This window comes from Salvelinus sp. IW2-2015, linkage group LG8, assembly GCF_002910315.2.
Source record: "Salvelinus sp. IW2-2015 linkage group LG8, ASM291031v2, whole genome shotgun sequence".
NCBI lineage: Eukaryota > Metazoa > Chordata > Actinopteri > Salmoniformes > Salmonidae > Salvelinus > Salvelinus sp. IW2-2015.
In genome coordinates, this window is record NC_036848.1 from 27,325,325 (window position 1) to 27,345,816 (window position 20,492).

At 44.2% G+C, this 20,492-nt stretch overlaps 1 protein-coding gene across 6 annotated transcripts; it reads right to left on the minus strand.

Annotated features, from left to right (window-relative positions):
• Nucleotides 1-760: 760 nt before the first annotated feature.
• On the minus strand, nucleotides 761-20,256 carry LOC111967656 (autism susceptibility gene 2 protein). 6 transcript variants are annotated; one of them, XM_070444831.1, is made up of 17 exons: nucleotides 18,372-20,256; nucleotides 14,725-14,889; nucleotides 8,630-8,665; nucleotides 8,476-8,505; nucleotides 8,314-8,362; nucleotides 7,770-8,148; nucleotides 7,345-7,565; nucleotides 6,785-7,104; nucleotides 6,632-6,673; nucleotides 6,387-6,473; nucleotides 6,217-6,300; nucleotides 5,946-5,984; nucleotides 5,422-5,493; nucleotides 5,056-5,209; nucleotides 4,483-4,566; nucleotides 4,179-4,383; nucleotides 761-4,014 (listed from the first exon to the last, which is right to left on the minus strand). In XM_070444831.1, the coding sequence occupies exons 1-17, from the start codon at nucleotides 18,678-18,680 to the stop codon at nucleotides 2,418-2,420; spliced, it is 3,873 nt and encodes a 1,290-aa protein (XP_070300932.1). In that variant the 5' UTR covers nucleotides 18,681-20,256; the 3' UTR covers nucleotides 761-2,417. The 6 variants fall into 6 exon arrangements, with proteins under 6 accessions (XP_070300932.1, XP_023848638.1, XP_070300933.1 ...); XM_023992870.2 differs by having other exon boundaries at nucleotides 6,387-6,485; nucleotides 7,770-8,130; nucleotides 18,372-20,255; XM_070444832.1 differs by having other exon boundaries at nucleotides 6,217-6,285; nucleotides 6,387-6,485; nucleotides 18,372-20,255.
• Between the last annotated feature and the right edge of the window lie 236 nt (nucleotides 20,257-20,492).

Consider the following 20,492-nt stretch of genomic DNA (forward strand, 5'->3'; position numbering starts at 1 on the left):
TTAGATTTTATTTTTATTCAATGTACTCCACTAGGATTTCATTCATTTACCTGGTTATGGCAAATGTTTCTCTTTCCATAGAAAAGCTTACAATTCCCCTACTCCTGCACTTATTTGTGGTTTCTACTTAACCCAAGTGGACTCAATATGCAAAAAAATTACCTTTCAATAGCACACTAAATCCAAATATCATACTAGATAAAGCGTTAATTGTGAAACAGGTGTCAATGAGTACTACACCATTGTCATATCAGTATCCCTGACAGGGCAAATTAATTACCATTACTTTTTCAATGGTCACAGAACAGTTTAGCTATTGTATAGAGGGATCAGGATGTTGCAATTGAACTAGGTGGTTGCCCACCATTCACTACTTAAAGTGTTAATGCTGGGACGGAACAAAGTCCTGCTCTCCAAGGTCAGAGTTGGAGATCCACACTGTATGCTCTCTCCAAATTAACATTGTCTGGAAAGCATGAAGAATAACAATATGATCACATCTAAGTATATGTGGTCAGGGGGCAGCATGTAGTAGCCTAGTGGTTAGAGCGTTGGGCCAGTAACCGAAAGGTTGCTAGTTTGAATCCCCGAGCTGACAAGGTAAAAATCTGCCGTTCTGCCCCTGAACAAGGCAGTTAACCCACTGTTCCTAAGCCGTCACTGTAAATAAGAATTTGTTCTTAACTGACTTGCTTTGTTAAATAAAATAAGTGGATGAACTCTTTTAGGCACCAGAACAAACAAGACCCACACAATCAAGTAACCAACAATTCATTTAATAATTCATCTTTGTGGTCTCTAGAAGGGGTTTGAAAGGTATAAAATGGTCTTAAAATAATCGACCCAAATGTATTTTCCTCCTCTCAGTCCAGTCATGTGTAGTACGCACAAGTCTACGAATTATGTTCTCAATCGTCCAGTAGATGTCCCATTCTTCCACGTACATAATTTATCTGTTCATTGAACATCCCTGTGAAAATGACTTGCCGGCAGGCGTTCATAGTCCAAAATGTGATGTGACACAAACACAAAGCTCCCTCAGTGTATTCAAAGATCTGATCCATGAAGAGGCCAGAGGTTTTTATGGTTGCGTCTTACTCACGTTCACAAGCATTTCCTTTCTCAGTCATACAAAAACTTTTACTGCCTGATCTGGAACAACTTTAATTTGTTACTAACAGGGGAGTGCATTCGTGATACCTGAAAACACTGACAAATAACATAAAAAACAGTGAATATATTTATTATCATTATAGAAGATAATTAATGTTAACAATAATAATAATAATAATTACAAAGGCAATTTCACTAGACTACTGGTCCTGCTCATAATGTCGAGTCAGAAAGGTGAATGGGAAAGTTTCAGTTTTAGACATTGTCCACCGTGGCCGCACAGTTCATAACATCATTATTTTAAATACAAGAGCTGGAACAGAGGTTCATAGAGCACAGAGGAGTGGTGAAGTTGAGGGGAGCGGGTCATTTTTTGGGAGGAGCGGAGAACCGAAGTACAGAAGCGTATGGTTCTTTATCGATTTAGAATCTTCAGAAGTTTCATCGGTAATCTACAGTCTTTTCACAATAACAGAGGACACAAAAAAAGAAAACCATAGAAATATACTACTAGGGCCAGGACGATACCAGTGTCATGATACTCGTTAGTATCGTGGCAAGAAAACAAAACACGAAGCGGATTAAACTTCTTTAGACAAATAGCCCTAAATGTTAGAAACAAACATTGTTGTTATCCAGAGTCAAAAAATTATCTCCAAGCTATAGCACACAATATTTTACACATGGCAGGTTTTTAACGGACCAAAGAGTTTGGTCTGCTGTGTGTTTTAATTTTGGCCATGGAAAAATGTTGCCCCTTGGTATCGTCCCAGCGCTATGTTCTACCATAATTCTTCAGCTCTCATCCAGAAAACAGCCCAACATGAGGGATTTATAGATCATTACTTAGAACGAGAGGATGAACCATTCACATGTACAAAATATGCACATCTCTCTAGGAGTTCATCTTACCCAACCTGAAAAAGCTTGCGTCAAACCTGATCATATTCAATTGGAAAAGCCTCTGCCTCTTCATACAGCTATCATTATTGTATATATCTCTCATATGGAAAAAACAAACCTTAAAATAATAACACACCAGGATGTACCTTAAAATTGCACTGATAGAACCATTGTGGATAAATGTACCGAGTCACCCTGACAAATCTCTGTATCCCTTCCCTTCACCGCCTTCGACCCAATCAACCAGCAATACCATTTGGGGGTGTTGAGACCGTGATTGGTCTAGAGCCTGAGTAAGCTGTGTGTAGTAGTTCCTAAAAGGTGTTCCATCTTACAGGAAACAGTGAGAGCAGCACAGTAATCCTGACATTTCCCTACTACTCCTCCGGTGTGTTCCTGTACTATCTGGACTCGCCTTCTTTGTGAGAGCTGTACAGTGCCAAGTCCCCCGGCCCACCCAGTCTACGGGTCGGGGTGGAAGACCTGCTTGTCACAGATGGAATGAGCGGAGGGGGGGCGCCTACGGACAGTGCCCCCACCAGCCCAGCAGGGGTCTTGGCCAGGATGCCATTAGGCACGTGGTGAGTGTGGAGAGGCCCCAGGCGGGAGTAGAGGCCGGGGTGGTGGGGCGAGGAGTTGGAGGCTCCAGGCTGATGGAGATGTGAGTGGGAGAGCATCCCGGCGTGCAGCTGCTCCAGGTGGGCTGCGTGAGAACCCGGTGGGTGGTGGGAGCCCGAGAGGTGCGGGTGAGCGTGCATCCCGAAGTAGCGTGCCCTTTCAAAGTCTTCCCTTAGGATCTGGGCGCGCTGCTGCTCATCTATTAGGCCGCCACCTGGGGGCCCCAGCTGGGGAGGGCGGTCAAAGTGGTGGGCCATCAGGCCAAACTCCTGGCGGACCGAGGAGGTAGAGGTAGGAGGGTGGTGGTGAGGGTTGTTGGCAGCCACAGCTGCTGCCAAGGCTGCCGCCCTCTCGGCCTCCAGGAAGCGCTGGGCGTGCTGGGCCTGGAGCAGCCGGGCAAGGTGGGGGTCGGAGCGCAGCGCCAGGTGGGGGTCCGAACGCAGGGCCATGGCCTCTCGGCGTTGCTGCTGCTGCTGTTGTTGGGCAGCCAGCTCCCTCCATGGGTCCCATTGGAAGCTGTGGGGGTGCTGGCCGTGCCCCTGGGGTGGGCCATGGGGGTGGGTGGAGAACCTCTCCCCCCCTGGACCCACTACAATCCCCCCACCCCCTTGTGTGCTCCCCAGGTAAGCCTCAATGGCGGCCTGCGCTCGGGAGCGCTCCAGGAGGGAGAGGTGATGGTGAGGGTTGTGCGGGGTGGGAGGAGGTAGGGGCACCCCGGGCGTGGAAGTCAGAGAGAGAGAAGAGGGGGTGGCGGAGCGGTGGTGGTGAGGGCGGCTGTTGGGCCTGTCGTAGTTGTGGCTGGGGGGCAGAGGCGGTGGCAAGGAGATTGGCACGAGCTCTGGTTCCTCCTTCCTTTCCTCCTTGACCTTGACTGGGGGAAAGAGGGGGGGAGGCTTGGGCACCGGGGTGTTGGTCCGGTCAGGCTTCTTGCCCTGGGACAGAGAGGTGACCGTGGCTGAGGAACAGGATGAGGCATGGGGGCCTCCCTCTCTCTGTGATGAGTGAGAGGGTTCGCTGTGGAGGCCGTGCAGCGCTGCGGGCTGCTGACGGGGGTACAGATCCAAGGGGGAGGGGGCGCCGGGTCCAGAGGGCGGAGGAGTCGTCAGCACAGAGGAAGAGGAGGAGCGAGGTCTGTCTCTGTCTATTGTAGCTGCTGAGGATGAAGGGCCTAGAGGAGGTGGCCTGGAGGAGACTGAGAGGAGCAGTCTTTTGTCTCCATCTCTGCGTGTCAGATCCTCAGTGAGACCGCCGGGGCCTCCCAGAGGGCCCCCGTGCCCGTTGATGTGGGAGACAGGGGTGCTGCTGCGGTGCTGCTGGAGAGTGAGGGCCGGGGCCACTGGAGACATCCGCACAGGTTGACGACCATATAGCATATTGTCTCTGAAAAAAGATAAGAGGATGGTTGGGGAGAGGTATTCAATTCCAGTATTGAATTTGTTAAGAGTAACATGAACTGAAAAATAATATAGAAAGATAAGTCAGAGTTCAAAAAGCATATTTAGGAACTAAGTCGATAAACTATAGTCGAGGCTGTTGTGTCTCACCTGTCTTTCTCATCTTTGATGTGAATAATGTCTCTCCTCTCCATGTCCTTCCCCGTGTCCCGCTCGTCCCTCTTCTCAGCCCCCTTGGCCCAACTGGGGCCAGCCAAGGGGGGAGGCCCACCGTGCAGTCGGTTCCAGGGGTCATGAGGGTTGGGTAAGCCCCCGACGGCAGGAGGCTCCTTGTGGCCAAACACCGAGCTGTTAGCTGGATACAGAATAAAGTTAGTCATTTTAGTGGAGAGTAAGGACAAAGGAGTAAAGACAAACTATGCTTCTTTTTTGAGGAAGAGAAATGGTGACTCACCCAGCGTAGGGCTGCCCAGTCCCCCGAAGGCACCAGAGCCCAGGGCTCCGAGAGGGGTGAACGGAGGTGAGCGGCCGTACGGATCTGCAACACATAAGCATATAAACATCAGGACTGATGCGGACACAAGCCTTACAGCATTAGACCTCTGGCAATATTCACTACTAGTGTTCAGACTCACTGGGGCCTATTAGAGTCACATGCTGAAGAGTTTGTACGCTTTCAATTTAATATCTAGGCTAATAAGGTGTTTTAGTGACCTGTGAGTAGGCAAATCAGTTCCTTGAGTGGGTGAATCAAAATGAGAAATGTTTACTGAGGGTGCAAGTGGTACAGATGCGCCCTTTGAAGCAGTCGAGAGCACAGTTGGAGTGAGGAAAGAGGTGGGGCGTTGATGGGGGGGGGAAAAAGGAGACTAAAAATTATAAATAATTTATTAACTATTTGCAATGTCAAGGAATCTTTCCTCTGTGCCTGAGGTCTTTAAAAAGCCCATAGTTTTATACTCATGGTGAATACAATTGCAGCACCTTTTCTTCAAACATTATCTTGCTACACAAAACAAGCACCCACCAGTGGCTGTAAAGAGGCTGGTAGGTCGGTTAAGGTCGTGGGCAGAGGGGAGGCCACCACCAAGGGGCCCCAGTGTGCCCAGGCCCCCGGCGCCCGGGAGACGAGCCAGCATCTCGTTACGGAAGTCCAGCTTGTGCGGATCAGCCTGCATCAGCTGAGAGAGGACAGTGGTCAGTCAATGCAATGACCATAGCTTTTTCAATAAACATGGACAACTTGACCAGTATTATTTTTTGGGATGAGTTGATCACATCCGATAATGTTTAAGATGCTTCAGTGGTCAAATTAAATCAGAAATACTTTCTACTTATTTGATAAAAATCACAATTGATAGGATCAGATTGAATTGTAGTAAAAAAATCCCACCTTCACTTTCTTCTGATGTCTCAGAATCATCCACGCCACACGTACATGCATAGCACACCACTTCCCTGGTTTCTGTGTAGACAAAAACACATTATTGACTCGGTGACCCTGTTTTGCTTGCAGTAAGACTCAAGGCCTTTGCACACCGAGTCAGATGCGATGGTGTTAATGTCTGCCATATGAAATGTTCATCAACATTAGAATTGTGGGGGGGTACAATTTAGTAAGGCAAGCGTCAGTAATAAACAATATATTATGGGTCGGTTTATTTTTCCTGGACGAATAAAACTTTTTTTTAAACGTCTGATTCTGAGATGAGTAATGATGGAAAGTTGCAGGGAGTTTCACAGTAGGTGTGCCAAAAGTTGGAAGAAATCAGACACGGTGTGCAAGGGCGTTTAGTCAAATAGTTTTGAAATGTAGCAGTCATGACCAAAAGTGAGTAAGAAAAAAAGCGGTACAGTATCATAATACTTTCAAAAATGAAGTATTCAAGTGATGATGAAGCATCTGGCTTTGCTTACATTACTGACTTTCAACGATGTCCCAAATGGATCAGTTAGCTAAACAAAAAAAAGAATAGTAAACCATGTTTATTAAGATTTTAAACTCTTTTTATACTATTTGTTATTCACACTTTCCTGCACTGACTACTAGGCCCAAGTCTTTGCACATAATGCTTTTAGAGGCATGTGCATTGTCCATCGATCCCAGCTCAATCCTAGACTACAAGCTTCAGTTGTAACCATAGTCATCATATATTCCAAAAAGGTCATTTTATACTGCGCATCTTACCCTGGGGTCTTTGGGCTGCAGGTGGTGAGGCACAACCCCCAGTCGAGCTGTAATCTCAGGACTTGTTCCCTGGGGGACAAGGGGCTGCATCAAAACACAGCAAACAGTTTGTCATCCAGACACTACATGACATATCATCCATTGACTTATGTAGCTAAAGCTCCACTCACCTTAGGCTGAAAGGCTCCTTGCAGAGAGCTGAAGGGCCCATTGGGAGGAAGCACGGGCTGGATGCCTGGCACTGGGGGAGGAGGGTACTGTGGAAAGAACTAAATCAGCCACACACACAAGCAGAGGCTGGTTAAAACTACACACCCCAGACCCCATTCTGCCTAAGTCTTACCACATTCATCTCAACAACCACCACAGCAATGTATAACCAAACCAATTCTGGAGCATGTAAACGTAAACTCACAGTGTTTCTGTAGAGCCCCTCCATCTTGCCATATTTCTCAAACTAAAAGACAAAACACAAAAAGCGGTTAATGACAAATTCACAACACTGGCATTTCAAAGCAGAAGCTGCTCTATGAAACCCAATTTCACAGGGTAGAATGTAATCGCTTACCAGGTGCTGAGGCGGTGGTGCGGAGGGGGTGGGATGCAGGAAGGGGGTGAAGTGCTGGTGCGTATGTGTGTGCTGGTGCTGGTGATTGTGCTGGTGGAACTGGAAGGCCAGGGGCTGAATTCCGGGCTGGGCCTGGGAGGAGCGGCCTGAGGAGCCCGAGCTGGGGCTGGCCCCCGATGGGCCACCGGGAGTAGAGAGGCCTGGCCCGCCACCGTTGAGCTCAGCCCCAGGTACGCTGCGGCGGCCCTCGCGATCCTGCGAGGCCAGGAAGTGAGAGTTCAGGCCCTGGCGCAGCAGATCCTGGCGCAGCAGGTCCTGGTCTGCAGTAGTGGGACAGATGGAGAGGAATGGAGAATATATTTTAAATAGGTGGATATGGAGCCCAAATAACTAATTTTACAACACTGTGACAGTAGGCTGTCCAAGAACCCAAATGAAGCTAGCAGTAGACCTGATTGATAAATAACAACGCACAGATTTGCAATTATGGTTGAAGATCTGACTAAGGCTGTGAAAAAAGGTGAATAGCAATACACATTGGTGCCATTGGTGTACAGTACCTGCTCCTGAGTGGGAAGTGAGGAGAGGAGGTGGAGGGGGAAGCCCAGGGGAGGGGGTGAACATGGCACCAGAGCCAGCACGTGAAGGGGGGCGCAGAGATACTGATGACGCTGGACCTCTGATTAGGGACATCGACATACTGGAAGAGGGAGTTGGGGGTCGCATAGACAACGAGGAAGAAGCAGCAGAAGAGGATGGGGGCTTGACTGATGTACTGTTCCTAAAGAGAGAGAGAAGTTGACTAGAAAAGATAAATTTCCTTAAGAAAATGTGTGCTTACGTCAGCAGTCTTGATTTGACATTTTTTCCTTTATTTAACCAGGCAAGTCAAAAAAAGTTGTCAGTTGTTTTATAAAAGTGGAAGAAGTAGTATTTTTACTGCAGTAGTAATGCTGACTATTAGGCAGATCTGGCAGTGACTGACCTGTTGTTGATGCCCATGCTGTAGATGGATGGGTGTCGCCCGGGGAAGGTGAGGAAGGACTTGTGTTTGGAGTGCGGCGGGCTGGGGTTGTGGTGGGCGCTGTGGCGAAGGCCATCGCTGCTGCCGTTGAGCTGTCCGGGCCGTGCGACCATGGCCGGGGAGAGGGACGGCAGGCAGGAGAAGGAGGGTGAGGTAGACAGGGGCTCGGGGTAAGGCGGCTCCAGACTCCTCTCCTGGCTGCGCTCCAGGCCAGAGACGCGCGGGGTGACCGCCAGCCGGGAGAGGCCACAGCGGCCTGGCAGCGGAAGTGTAGGGCAGCCTTTGCCCATAGAGGCCATGCTCACAGGGATAGGTTCCAAAACTACAGGCCGAGAAAGAACTGCACTTAAACAAAAACGTGAAGGGAAAAAAACTGTTCTAAGAAAGGACACAGCATATTTTGAAATAAGTGTATACTGGGATAAAAAAAAGAAACGCCAAATGACGAGAGCATATTTATAAAGCAAAGGCATACAGATATGGGAAGAGGAGAACTGCATTTTACCTTTCCTGGTGCTGACAATGAATATTGGCCCCATGTCACTGTCGGAGGCCTAGGGGATGAGATGAGGAAAACACAAATAAATCTAAACCCAATAATAAGCAGGAAAAACACTGCTCTCCCAACAATCATAATTGTATGCGGTTTGATGCAAACAGTACCCACCTTATCTGCTGACTCGCTCTCTGTGTCACACTAAAATAACATAAAAAGCAACATTTAGGTGTGCCACAACATTCATAAACTACAATTATAGGACGCAGCTGTATTCTATGGTCATATTATGTATTGTAATCGATAGAAGTATAAAGAAACTTACGATGTAGCCAGTCTCCAAGAAGAGGATGCCCCCACCCTAAAAAAATTATAACAGTTAATATGTAAGATTGGTGGTATTCACCTTCAACACACAGTGCCTTGCAAAAGTATTGGAGGCCGCATTTATTGTAGCTGGGGACTTTTATTTAAGGAAATCCGAGGAAATTGCAACCGAAACTAATCAATGCATCTCCTATGGTACATGCGCAACACGGACCATGGATCATTGCTATTCTCCCAATCAGAATCTATGCTTTAAGATTGTTTTGATCACATGGACTGGGAAATGTTCCTGGTGGCCTCTGAGACCAGTATCAACGTATACACTCATTCTGTGAATAGGTTCGTCAGGAAGTGCATAGAGGATGTTGTTCCCACTGATGATTAGAACTTATCCAAACCAAAAAAACATTTACCTAAAACTGAAAGCACGAACCACCGCATTTAACCATGGCAAGGTGATTGGGAACATGGACGTGTACAAACAGACCAGTTACGACCTCCGTAAGGCAATCGGAGGCAAAACGACAGTACAGGGACAAAGTGGAGACACAATTCAACAGCTCAGACACGAGATGTATGTGGCAGGGACTACAGCCATTCACAAATTATAAAGGGAAAGCCAGCCACGACGCCTTGCTCCAGGATGAACTAAAGACCTTCGCCTGTTTCGAACAAAATTTTGAGCCGCCGACACAGGCTCCAGGCGATCACGAGGACTGTGTGCTCTCGTTCTTCGTGGCCGACGTGAGTAAGTAATTTAAGCGTGTTAACCCTCGAAAGGCTGCCAGCCAAGAGGGCATCCCAAGTCGCGTTCTCAGAGCATGTGCAGACCAGCTGGCTGGAGTGTTTACAGACATACTCAATCTCTCCATATCCCAGTCTGTTGTCCCAACTTGCTTCAAGATGTCCACCCTTGCTTTCCTGGGTACAGGAACAAAGGTAATTTAACTAAATTACTATTGCCCCAAAGCACAAACTTCTGTCATCATGAAGTGCTTTGAGAGGCTAGTTAAGAACCATACCACCTCCAACTTGACATCCTAGACCCACTACAATTAGCATATCGCCCCAACAGATCCACGGACGACGCCATTGCACTGCCCTATCCCACCTGGACAAGATAAATACCTATGTAAGAATGCTGTTCATTGACTACAGCTGCCTTAAACACCAGTGCCCTCCAAGCTCATCACTAAGCTTAGGGCCCTGGGTCTGTACCCCTCCCTGTGCAACTGGGTCCTGGAAGCTTCAATCTCCAGGCCATCAGACTGTTAAACAGTCACCACTAGCCAGCCTCCACCCGGTACCCTTCCCTGAACCTTAGAGACTGCTGCCCTATGTACATAGTAGGGATGCACAATATAAAAAATATGAAAAAGAATTGGTTTACATATCGGAATCAGACAATATTAGCTAAAAATGCCAACATCGTATCGGCCCGATGTCTAGTTTAACGCTGATACGCAAAACCGATGTCAAAGCTGACGTGCATACCTATATAACGTAGGTACACGACGTAATGACGCCACGTAAAATGTTGCGCTACACAGCATTCCTAACCTAGCCCACAATGTCTGCTGTGTGGATCAAGCAGTCAACAAGTTGAGCAGTCATTTGAAAGAGTAAGAACATTTAAGCAAGACAAATCAAAAGGCAAAATCCATTAACGCCAAGATAATGGAATTCATTGCCCTTGACAATCAACCGTTCTCTGTTGTGGGTGATGTTGGCTTTCGCAACTGGTCGAGCACCAGTACACACTACCAAGTGCGCTATTTTTCAGATGTTTCCCTACCGGAGTTAGAGTAATGGTGTCACTGCTATTACCTTCAACGACATACTACGAAACACCGTTTGGGTCTTCGCGTGTCAAAAAAGATACGTCAAATAACACTATTTGACAATAACACTATTTGACGCGTTAAATACGCTTTTAATTTGAAATGTCAAATAACAGTTCTATTATAGAATGTTGTGTGTTCTGAATTTGCACGTGCAAGCCAAGCGCCACCACTACTATCAGTAGCACTGTCAAAGCTGTCCAAAAAAAGTCTGCAAACACCGGCCACGAACGATGCGTTTACAACACCGCGTTGGTAATAAAGCATTATTTGTTTGACCGCAACTTCTGGGGTAGCTAGTTAGCTTTAGCTTGGTACCTAGCTAACACCAATATAACCAGCCTGAAAACAATGACCAGTAGAAACTGCAGTCATTTTCATTATTCTTAGCAATGATTTAGGAATCCTTGTGAGTAAATATTAGCTAGGTAGCCACTTGTTGTTCACCTATTGAAATTGAACTTCAGTTCATGAAAATAAATAGCTAGCCAGCTACTTAACCCGGTTGCCCAAAGCTAACGTTATAAGCCGTCAGCTAGCTTAATCTGGCTAGTGACGCTCGACCGGACTGGGTTATGTGTTGTGAAGCTAGCCACAATAAGGATTAGGCACAATAGTGGAATTTGCAGTTTGCCTTCAAAATAAAAGTACCTATTTGAAAGTGATGCAGAAGGTTACAATTGGTGGAATCATCCCACATTTAGACTAGATAATGTTAATCAAGGTTGGAATGTGAAGCATTGATATGGGGTATCAGTCTACTCGGTGACACCCACAGAACACAACCGTGAAGCGTTTACGAAAATATTAGCGTTGTAGCTCTTATCAGGGGACTGTGACATCTCCTCCCCAGTCAGCCTATTGTGTGTATTGACATTCATATTGCACTGTACAGCTTTACCTAAGGATTGGGAATCAATGAAATGGGGTATCAGTCTACTCAATACTAGAGGTCGAACGATTATTCGGCATGGCCGATTAATTAGGGCAGATTTCAAGTTTTCATAATCGGTAAACGCCCTTTTTGGATGCCAATTATGGGCGATTACATTGCAATCCACGAGGAGACTGCGTTGCAGGCTGACCACCTGTTACGCGAGTGCAGCATCAAAAGGACCTGTGGCTGCAAGGAGCCAAGTATTAAACTTATCTTAGAAAAAACAATCACATAATCACTAGTTAACGACACATGGTTGATGATGTTAACTAGCTTGTCCTGCATATAATCAATGCGGTGCCTGTTAATTTATCATCAAATCACAGCCTACTTCAACTTCGCCAAACGGGTGATGATTTAACAAAAGCGGATTCGTGAAAAAAGCACAATCGTTGCACAAATGTAGCTAACCATAAACATCAATGCCTTTCTTAAAATCAATACACAAAAGTATATATATTTTTTTTTACCTGCATATTTAGTTAAAAGAAATGCATGTTAGCAGGCAATATTAACTAGAGAAAGTCACTTCTCTTGCGTTCAGTGCAAGCAGAGTCAGGGTACATGCAGCAGTTTGGGCCGCCTGGATCGTTGAGAACATAATTTCTTCCTAACAAAGACCGTAATTAATTTGCCACCCTTTCGATAAAATACGGAACAGTTTCATATTTCACTGAAAGAATAAACGTTTTGTTTTCGAAATGATAGTTTCTGGATTTTACCATATAAATTACCAAAGGCTCGTATTTCTGTGTGTTTATTATATTATAATTAAGTCTATGGTTTGATATTTGATAGAGCAGTCTGACTGAGCAGTAGTAGGCAGCATCAGGCTTGTAAGCATTCATTCACACAGCACTTTACTGCATTTGCCAGCAGCTCTTAACAATGCTTGAAGCACAGCGATGTTTATGACTTCAAGCCTATCAACTCCCGAGATTAGGCTGGCAATACTAAAGTGCCTATATGAACATCTAATATTCAAAGGTATATGAAATATAAATGGCATAGAGAAATAGTCGACGCGTCATAATGCCTATATTAACTACAACCTAAAACTTCTTAACTGGGAATATTGAAGACTCATGTTAAAAGGAACCACCAGATATCATATGTTCTCATGTTCTGAGCAAGGAACTTAAACGTTAGCCTTTTTTACATGGCACATATTGCACTTTTACTTTCGTCTCCAACACTGCGTTTTTGCATTATTTGAACATGTTTCATTAATTATTTTAGACCAAATTGATTTTATTTCTGTATTATATTAGTTAAAATAAAAGTGTTCATTCAGTATTGTTGGTATTGTCATTATTACATATAATTAAAATTGTCCAATTAATCAGTATCTGCTTTTTTGGTCCTCCAATAAATCGGGATCGGTGTTGAAAAATCATAAAATCAGTCGACCTCTACTCAATATACCCAAGATATTTTTTCCCAACGTCCTCCTCAGAGTTATCAGACTCCAAAACATCCACACAGTATTGTTTTTCCTCAGGAATAGTGTTCATTACACATAAGTTGACAGTACATGTGGTTCAAATCACAGTTGTTTCAGAGTCACGCAATAAGAGCTACGATGCTAATGTTCTCTGGGTGTCACAGAGTAGACTAATACCCCATGTCATTGATCCACAATCCATAGGTAAGGCTGTACAGTGAAATAAGTATGCCCCCAAAGCCATTCTAAAGCATAATACATCTAGTGTGATTTCAACAGATGTCAAATTGACAAATTATTGTCTTTTGTTGATTTTATATAACATTCCAACCTCGTTTAGCATGATCTATTCAATTATTATGGCATAATTCTACTATTTGTATTCATTTGCATCACTGTCAATTACCTACTTTTTTATTTTGAAGGCTAACCGCAAAGTCCACTATTGTGGCTAATCCTTATTGTGGCTAGCTTCACATAGATGGGTCCGACCACCATTAATCAAATAAGAACTGTCTTATAAATTAGGTTTATTTTAGATGACACCTAGCTATATAGTTAGCTAGCTAACTAACTATAGCTACTGAAACAGATTGTCGTTTTGCTATGTTTTTGGGGAAGAACATTGTTTGCATCCATGAGCTAGCTAGCTTTTTTTATGACCAGCACTGTAGGTGYGCGAGACAACTTCACCAGCATCATAGCATACATATTGATGACTCATTGTGACATATGAAATACGAGTGATAGTGTAATCAATGTGTTATAACTACGTAAAAAATGTATGAACACGTTAAATTATTATGTGACGTCATATTCAGGTCCTGATTGGTCGACAAACTTATTTAACACGTCAAATAGTGTTATTTGATGTGCATCTTTTTTGACACGCAAAGACCCAAACATCGTTCCATAGAAATCCTGGTTGAGAATGAAACGACTGAACAAATGAACAATGAAACAGCACAGCAAGTAAGTGAAAGTAATAGGTTTTGATTATATTTTACTGGTAATGGGGACATATGTAAATGCCCAAAAAATTACTTTTTGGTCAGTGTGGTGTGTGTAACCTTTATTTAACTAGGCAAGTCCTATAAGAAGAAATTCTTATTGACAATGACGGCCTACTCCAGACAAACCCGGACGAGGCTGGGCCAATTGTGCGCCGCCCTATGGGACTCCAAATCACAGCCGGATGTGATACAGCCTTGATTCGAACCAGGGACTGTAGTGACGCCTCTTGCACTGAGATGTGTGTGTTAACTATTTAACTGTACTAGAATGCTTAAAAGGCACCTAAAATTTTAAATATCGGTATTGTTTTTTTCTGGCAAGGAAAATATTGGTTATCGGTCAAAAAAGTCATATCGGTGCATCAATAATTTCAGTACTAAAATAGTTGACAACACCCTTGAATTCCCAAATTATACTTGCTGTGTAGGCTAACGGTCACTAGGTTGGGATGCACACCACATGAAAATCTGGTGTCAAAGACCAGTACTCTAGATATAGCTTACCCAGCGACATGGTATTTACCAACTTGAAATTATCCTCATGTCTGTCTGACCTCGAGTTAATAAATCCCCATCGACTCATCACAAGCTCAGCCAACAGGGTGCTAAAAAGATGTCACTAGTAAGTTTTACTCTTCAACAACAGGTGTGTGTAGCCAGCTAGTGCTCTCACTAGGCCATTACAAGTTTATGACTTCACAGTCTGAATATTTGAGCTCGGCCAGCTAGTTCCCACAAACAAAACCAACAGGATCCAGACCAGACATGGTCTGCTTTTGAATAAGCTACTTTCAAACCCAAATGTGAGATGACAACTACATATAACACCATATAACATCTCATGCGGCACACCTTTACCTCAATCTTTCTCCTCTTCCAACAGCTGCGGGAGAAGCTAGGTGGGGCCCCTTCCTCGGGCTCTGAGGGGGGCCTTTTACCATTCTCCTCCGGGCCCCTCTTCCTCTTGCTCCCCCTTCCCATGAGCATGGCGGCACGCTGGGTAGGCTTCATGGAGCAGTCCATCTGGAGAGAAGATGCATCCATCCCAGTGTTAAACAAGCAGTACAAAACTATTTGGTTCACTGAAACGTTGACAGTGTGTTGATTGGCTCCCTATTATTTCCCAAAATGTCCCACACAGGTTCTCTGCCCATGTTCTGCCTTGACAACCGCCAAGGACATTCCTACCACTGAAATTGGCCAAAGAAAACAAATGAGGAAGCCTTGACTGAGAAATGTTTCGGGGGAAATGAATAGCAGTCAGTGATGCCTGAACTGGTAAGGGAACCTACAGATGACTCAATAAGTTCCTGTTACAATGACATTGCATGTTTTAGAAACTCCACTTTGAAGGATCTGTTGACATATGGGTCAGTGCATGGATACTGGATTTGTGCCATTGAACTCCTCAGAGCATGCTATATTCTGGATTGTGTGGCATTTCAATTCAACAAGAATTGTTGGTCTAATGACGAGCAGATTAATAAACATAGGCTATTTGTAATCGACACCGGGTGCTTGGTACACAAATAATTAAGGTTGTTAAGAAACACATCATAGAAGATCATTGTGTCTGATTTCTTTCATTGTGGTTATTGATCGGATTGCTTCACCTAAGTGTACAAGGTGTAAATGAACTGTGAATTTTTGGAAACTCAATCCACAACTGATTCACACCTGGAGGTGTGAGGAGATAACCAAAATAGTTCCAAGGTGGGACTTGTCCTTTTAAGCCTCTACAGTCTAAGCCCAGTCTAAGCTACAGTGCAATTGGAAAGTATTCAGACCCCTTGACTTGTTGCACATTTTGTTACGTTACAGCCTTATTCTAATGTGGATTTCCCGCAATCTACTCACTATACCCCATAACGACAAAGCAAAAACAGGTGGAGACATTTTTGCAAATGTATAAAAATAAAGTATTAAGTATTCAGACCCTTTACTCAGTACTTTGTTGAAGCACCTTTGGCAGCGATTACAGCCTCGAGTCTTCTTGGGTATGTCGCTACAAGCTTGGGGAGTTTCTCCTGTTCTCTGCAGATCCTCTCAAGCTCTGTCAAAGTCCAAGCTCTGGCTGGGCCACTCAAGGACATTCAGAGACTTGTCCCGAAGCCACTCCTGCATAGGCTTGCCTGTGTGCTTAGGGTTGTTGTCCAGTTGGAAGGTGAACCTTCGCCTCAGTCTGATGTCCTGAGCGCTCTGTAGCAGGTTTTCATCAAGGACCTCTATACTTTGTGCCGTTCATCCTTCCCCGGACCCTGACTGGTCTCACAGTCCCTGCCGCTGAAAAACATCCCCACAGCATGCTGCGGCCACCACGCTTCACTGTAGGGGTGGTATTGGCCAGGTGATGAGCAGTACCTGGCTTCCTCCAGACGTGACGCTTGGCATTCAGGCCGAAGAGTTTAATCTTGGTTCCATCAGACAAGAGAATCTGGTTTCTCATGGTCTGAGAGTCTTTAGCTGCCTTTTGGCAAATTCCAAACGGGCTGTCATGTGCATTTTACTGAGGAGTGGCTTCCATCTGGCCACTCTACCATAAAGGCCTGATTGGTGGAGTGCTGCAGAGATGGTTATCCTTCTGGAAGGTTCTCCCATCTCCACAGAAGAACTCTGTCAGAGTGACCATTAGGTTCTTGGTCACCTCCCTGACCAAGGCCTTTCTCCCCCGATTGCTCAGTTTGGCTAGGCGGCCAGCTCTAGGAAGAGTCTTGGTGGTTCAAGGATGATCAATGGAAACAGGATGCACCTGAGCTCAATTTTGAGTCTCATAGCAAAGGGTCTGAATACATTTGCAAAAATGTTTTTAAAAAACTGTTTTTAAATTTGTCATTATGGTATTGTGTGTAGATGGATGAAAAAAAAATACATTCATCAATTTTAGAATAAGGATGTAACGTAACAACGTGTGAAAAAAGTAAACGGATCTGAATGCACTATATATGGAATTATTTTAAGGTCATACCAAGGATCATTTAGCTATGATAATTTGAATTTAGCCTTACTATTGCAAGCTATGACATGACGTGGAAAAGTACATTTTAATATGTGGCAAGAGAAAAGATAATTCACCCTTATTAAACTTGCCAGAGCATTTGCACTAGGGGGTATGGTATATGGCCAATATACCACGGTTAAAGGCTGTTCTTAAGCATGATGCAATGCTGAGTGCCTGGATACAGCCCTTAGCAGTGGTATATTGGCCATATACTGCAAACCCCGCGGGTTCCGTATTGCTATTCTAAACTGGTTACCAACGTAATTACGACAGTAAAAGTAATGTTTTGTCACGCACGTTGTATATGGTCTGATATACCACAGCTTTCACCCAATCAGCATTCAGTGCTCGAACTACCCAGGTATTTTTACTGCTCTAATTACGTTGTAAACAGTTTATAAATAGCAATAAGGCACCTCAGGGGTTTGTGGTATATGGCCAATATACCACGGCTAAGGGCTGTACCCAGGCACTCAGCATTGCGCCAAACAGCCCTTAGCCGTAGTATATTGGCCTTATACCACACCCCCCCCTGTGCCTTATTGGTAAAATAGTTCTTTGTGCATGAGCATAACTATAGATATATCCGACAGGAGAGTTTGAGTTTTGAAAGTTGGACAGAGGATCTCAATCTCTGAGCAAGAAAAACTTGGATGAACATAAAAAAATGAATGTTAGGCTATTTTCTGGCAATTGTGCTGTTATTATGTACCAAATGTTAAGACTACAATAAGCAATTGGATGAACTGCTATTAGCCCATACAAACACATTGAATAACAGATTCACTACATGGACAAACAGATCTGTTTTAATTTTTTATTCTAAAAGGACGTTTGTTCTGAAGTGTGTCCTATATCTGAGCGATAAGATCAGGAAAGTATTCTTAAATTTGACCCCTTATTTTTGGCAATAAACAATCTCCATATATACTTCCATTCATTTTTTAAAAACTGGTAAGGGGACCTTCAGATGAGTCTTGTGAGTGTCCTAGAGCAAAACAACCAACATGTAGGTTGCCAGTAGCCCAAACTGTTCGGAAGCTACAGACAGAAGTTGGCAGATCGGCTGTACCGACTTCAGATGAGTCCCAACTTGCTTGAACGTCATCGGGTTTGTGAGTCTCATCTTTCCATAGAGGGATCATGATAGGTTTCGTGACAACGATTTTCGGATGTCTCATGGTCTGACAAACACACTACTTCTGCCAACCTTCACCACAGATGCGGAAGTGCAACATCGGCAGATGCGGTTGATTGAGATTGCATCCAATGCAAAAAAACATCTTTAGCTTAAACTGACAGATTTTAATTGTAGTTTTTATTATGCTAATTAGATGTATGCAGGGCCACATAAATCGACTCTGGGGGTTTAAAGTAAAGAGATTGAGGGAGGACAATTCACGTCTGTGGAGACCATTGACAAATGTTATTTAGATACAGTTGAAGTCCATCATATGAGTATTGTGGTAGGGTAGGATTGTGCTCACAAGGAAATACACAGACTTACCTCCAGGGCCTCAAAGCTGTTGAAGCTGGCAATTGAGAAGCCATCGATGATGTCCTCCTCACAGTACACCGACTCGCGCTTCCTCCGTCGAGGAGGCCTGTTCCTGGGGCCGGCGAACCCGGGTCGACATTCTCTACCTCCAGGACCGAGTACAGATCCTGGCCCGCAAAGCTCCTTTTCCGAGCACGAGGAGGGCGATGTGGCCCGCTGCTCAGCAAGGTCTACTCTTCTCCTGCGCCGCTCTCTGTCTCGTTGAGAACGGGAGCGTCGGCTCTGTCTGAACCCATTGCTTTGACTCGGACCTTCCATGTCAAAACAAACAGCACCAGTCCGTTTGACCTAAGGCACTTTTAAAAATCCCTCCCAGTCGAAGGCACTTTCCTTAGCCAAAAGTTAACCACCACACAGGCCCACACCGGAGCCCCTGTTTAAAATGGCGTTAAAAGTAACGTTAGTCTATTTAACTAGTGTCTTTTGCGGACAGGATGGCATCTGTGCCTTTCTCTCGGCTAAATTTGACTGTCATGTCAATGCACTAAGATGAAATCAGTATTTCCAGAATTGGTGGTATTAGCTAGTGTGTTCAGCAGAAGTATATCCAAGTTAAGCTGTCAAGACATGGCTAATTCGCAGTCTCAAAGAAGGCTAGCTGGCAAGCCAACAACCAAATATGCGTATGTAAATAAAAAGGACTAACGCTAGTTGGCTGTCTAACTTAACTTGCTAGTTGTTATTAACTAAAAACACCTATTTTATACGAATGTTACATTTAGTGAGGTACTGCTACAATGTAAATACACACCCATCTCGTTCTAATTACAATTTCGGCACGAGTTGACAAATTAGCTAACCTAGTTAAATCGCACAAACCGCACATTAGCCAATGATAACTAGCTAACGAACGATAACGTTAGCTACCTGCCACTGCCAAATCACCAGAGCAAGATCATTTGTTGCCAATTTATAGCATCTATATAACTAGCTCATTTAGTGCATCCACAAGTATTCCAAGGATTTTAGTTAAACAGTTTGATTAACTGTTTTTGTAGCCAACTTTAGCCATACATAAGAATTACGTTAACTTGGTAGTTGCTACCTAGCTAACGTTAAATGTATTCAAGTGCTTTATTATGCTAGTATTAGCTAGCTAGTTAAATAATTATCTAGCCAGTTTATTGCAAACGCAAAGTAGCTAATTATCACGGAGTAGGCAACGTTATAGTAAATAAAAACATTATTTAAATACCTTCCGAAGTATTGATTAACACAAAATCCACAACTAGCTGTTACCCTGGAGCTGACAGTAAAGCGAACACTTGCTCCAGCCTGACGATGGGCCCAATACGAATGGTTGAATTATGAAAGAAAGACGTAGCTAGCTAGCTAGCCGTAGTTGGGTAGCGAGCTATTTTTGATACCTAGCTAATGCACAAACAATACTTTTTTTTTTACACTAAATCTGACGTTATATGGTGACTGTTTAGTCACCCACTATTCGTGTGTTATCGATGTCTCTCCCTACACTAATTTGTTTTTGCTCCACAACCATTAAAAACTAAATTATTCAAGGCCCTACTGAAGCCGCAGTCTTGAGTTCCATTAACGAGGGTATCGACCAAGCCCTTGGCAGGACAACTCCTTCAGCGGCCCACAGTGTAATCCACTTGTGTCCGGGGAAGTTGAATTATTTGCCGATATTTCCGGTTGAACCAAATATATCGTAACCAGTCTTCAAGTACAAACAAAATAGAACGATTCTCTAACGACCTTTCATTTGGAAACAAATAAGAAATTTGAAGATCTGTGAGACAACCCTTGTCAATGTGCATTGTGCGCTTCAGCGAGTCCTCGCCTATCAGGGTCAGGGTTGCCAGGTCAAGCTAAAATCTCTAGACCAATGACCACTTAAAACCTCCCAAAATGCCTGGAAACTAGCCTAAAAAAAATTCACAGTAAGAGAGTTGCTGCCATATTTATACAATTTGTTTTCTCCGATAACGTTATCGAGCCAATTAAGAAGGAATATCATAGTAACTTGAAATTACCTTAGAAGCAAAATTCGAGTTTCCTCAAAATAATAACTATTGCAAGCTATGACATGACGTAAAAAAGTAATTTGAA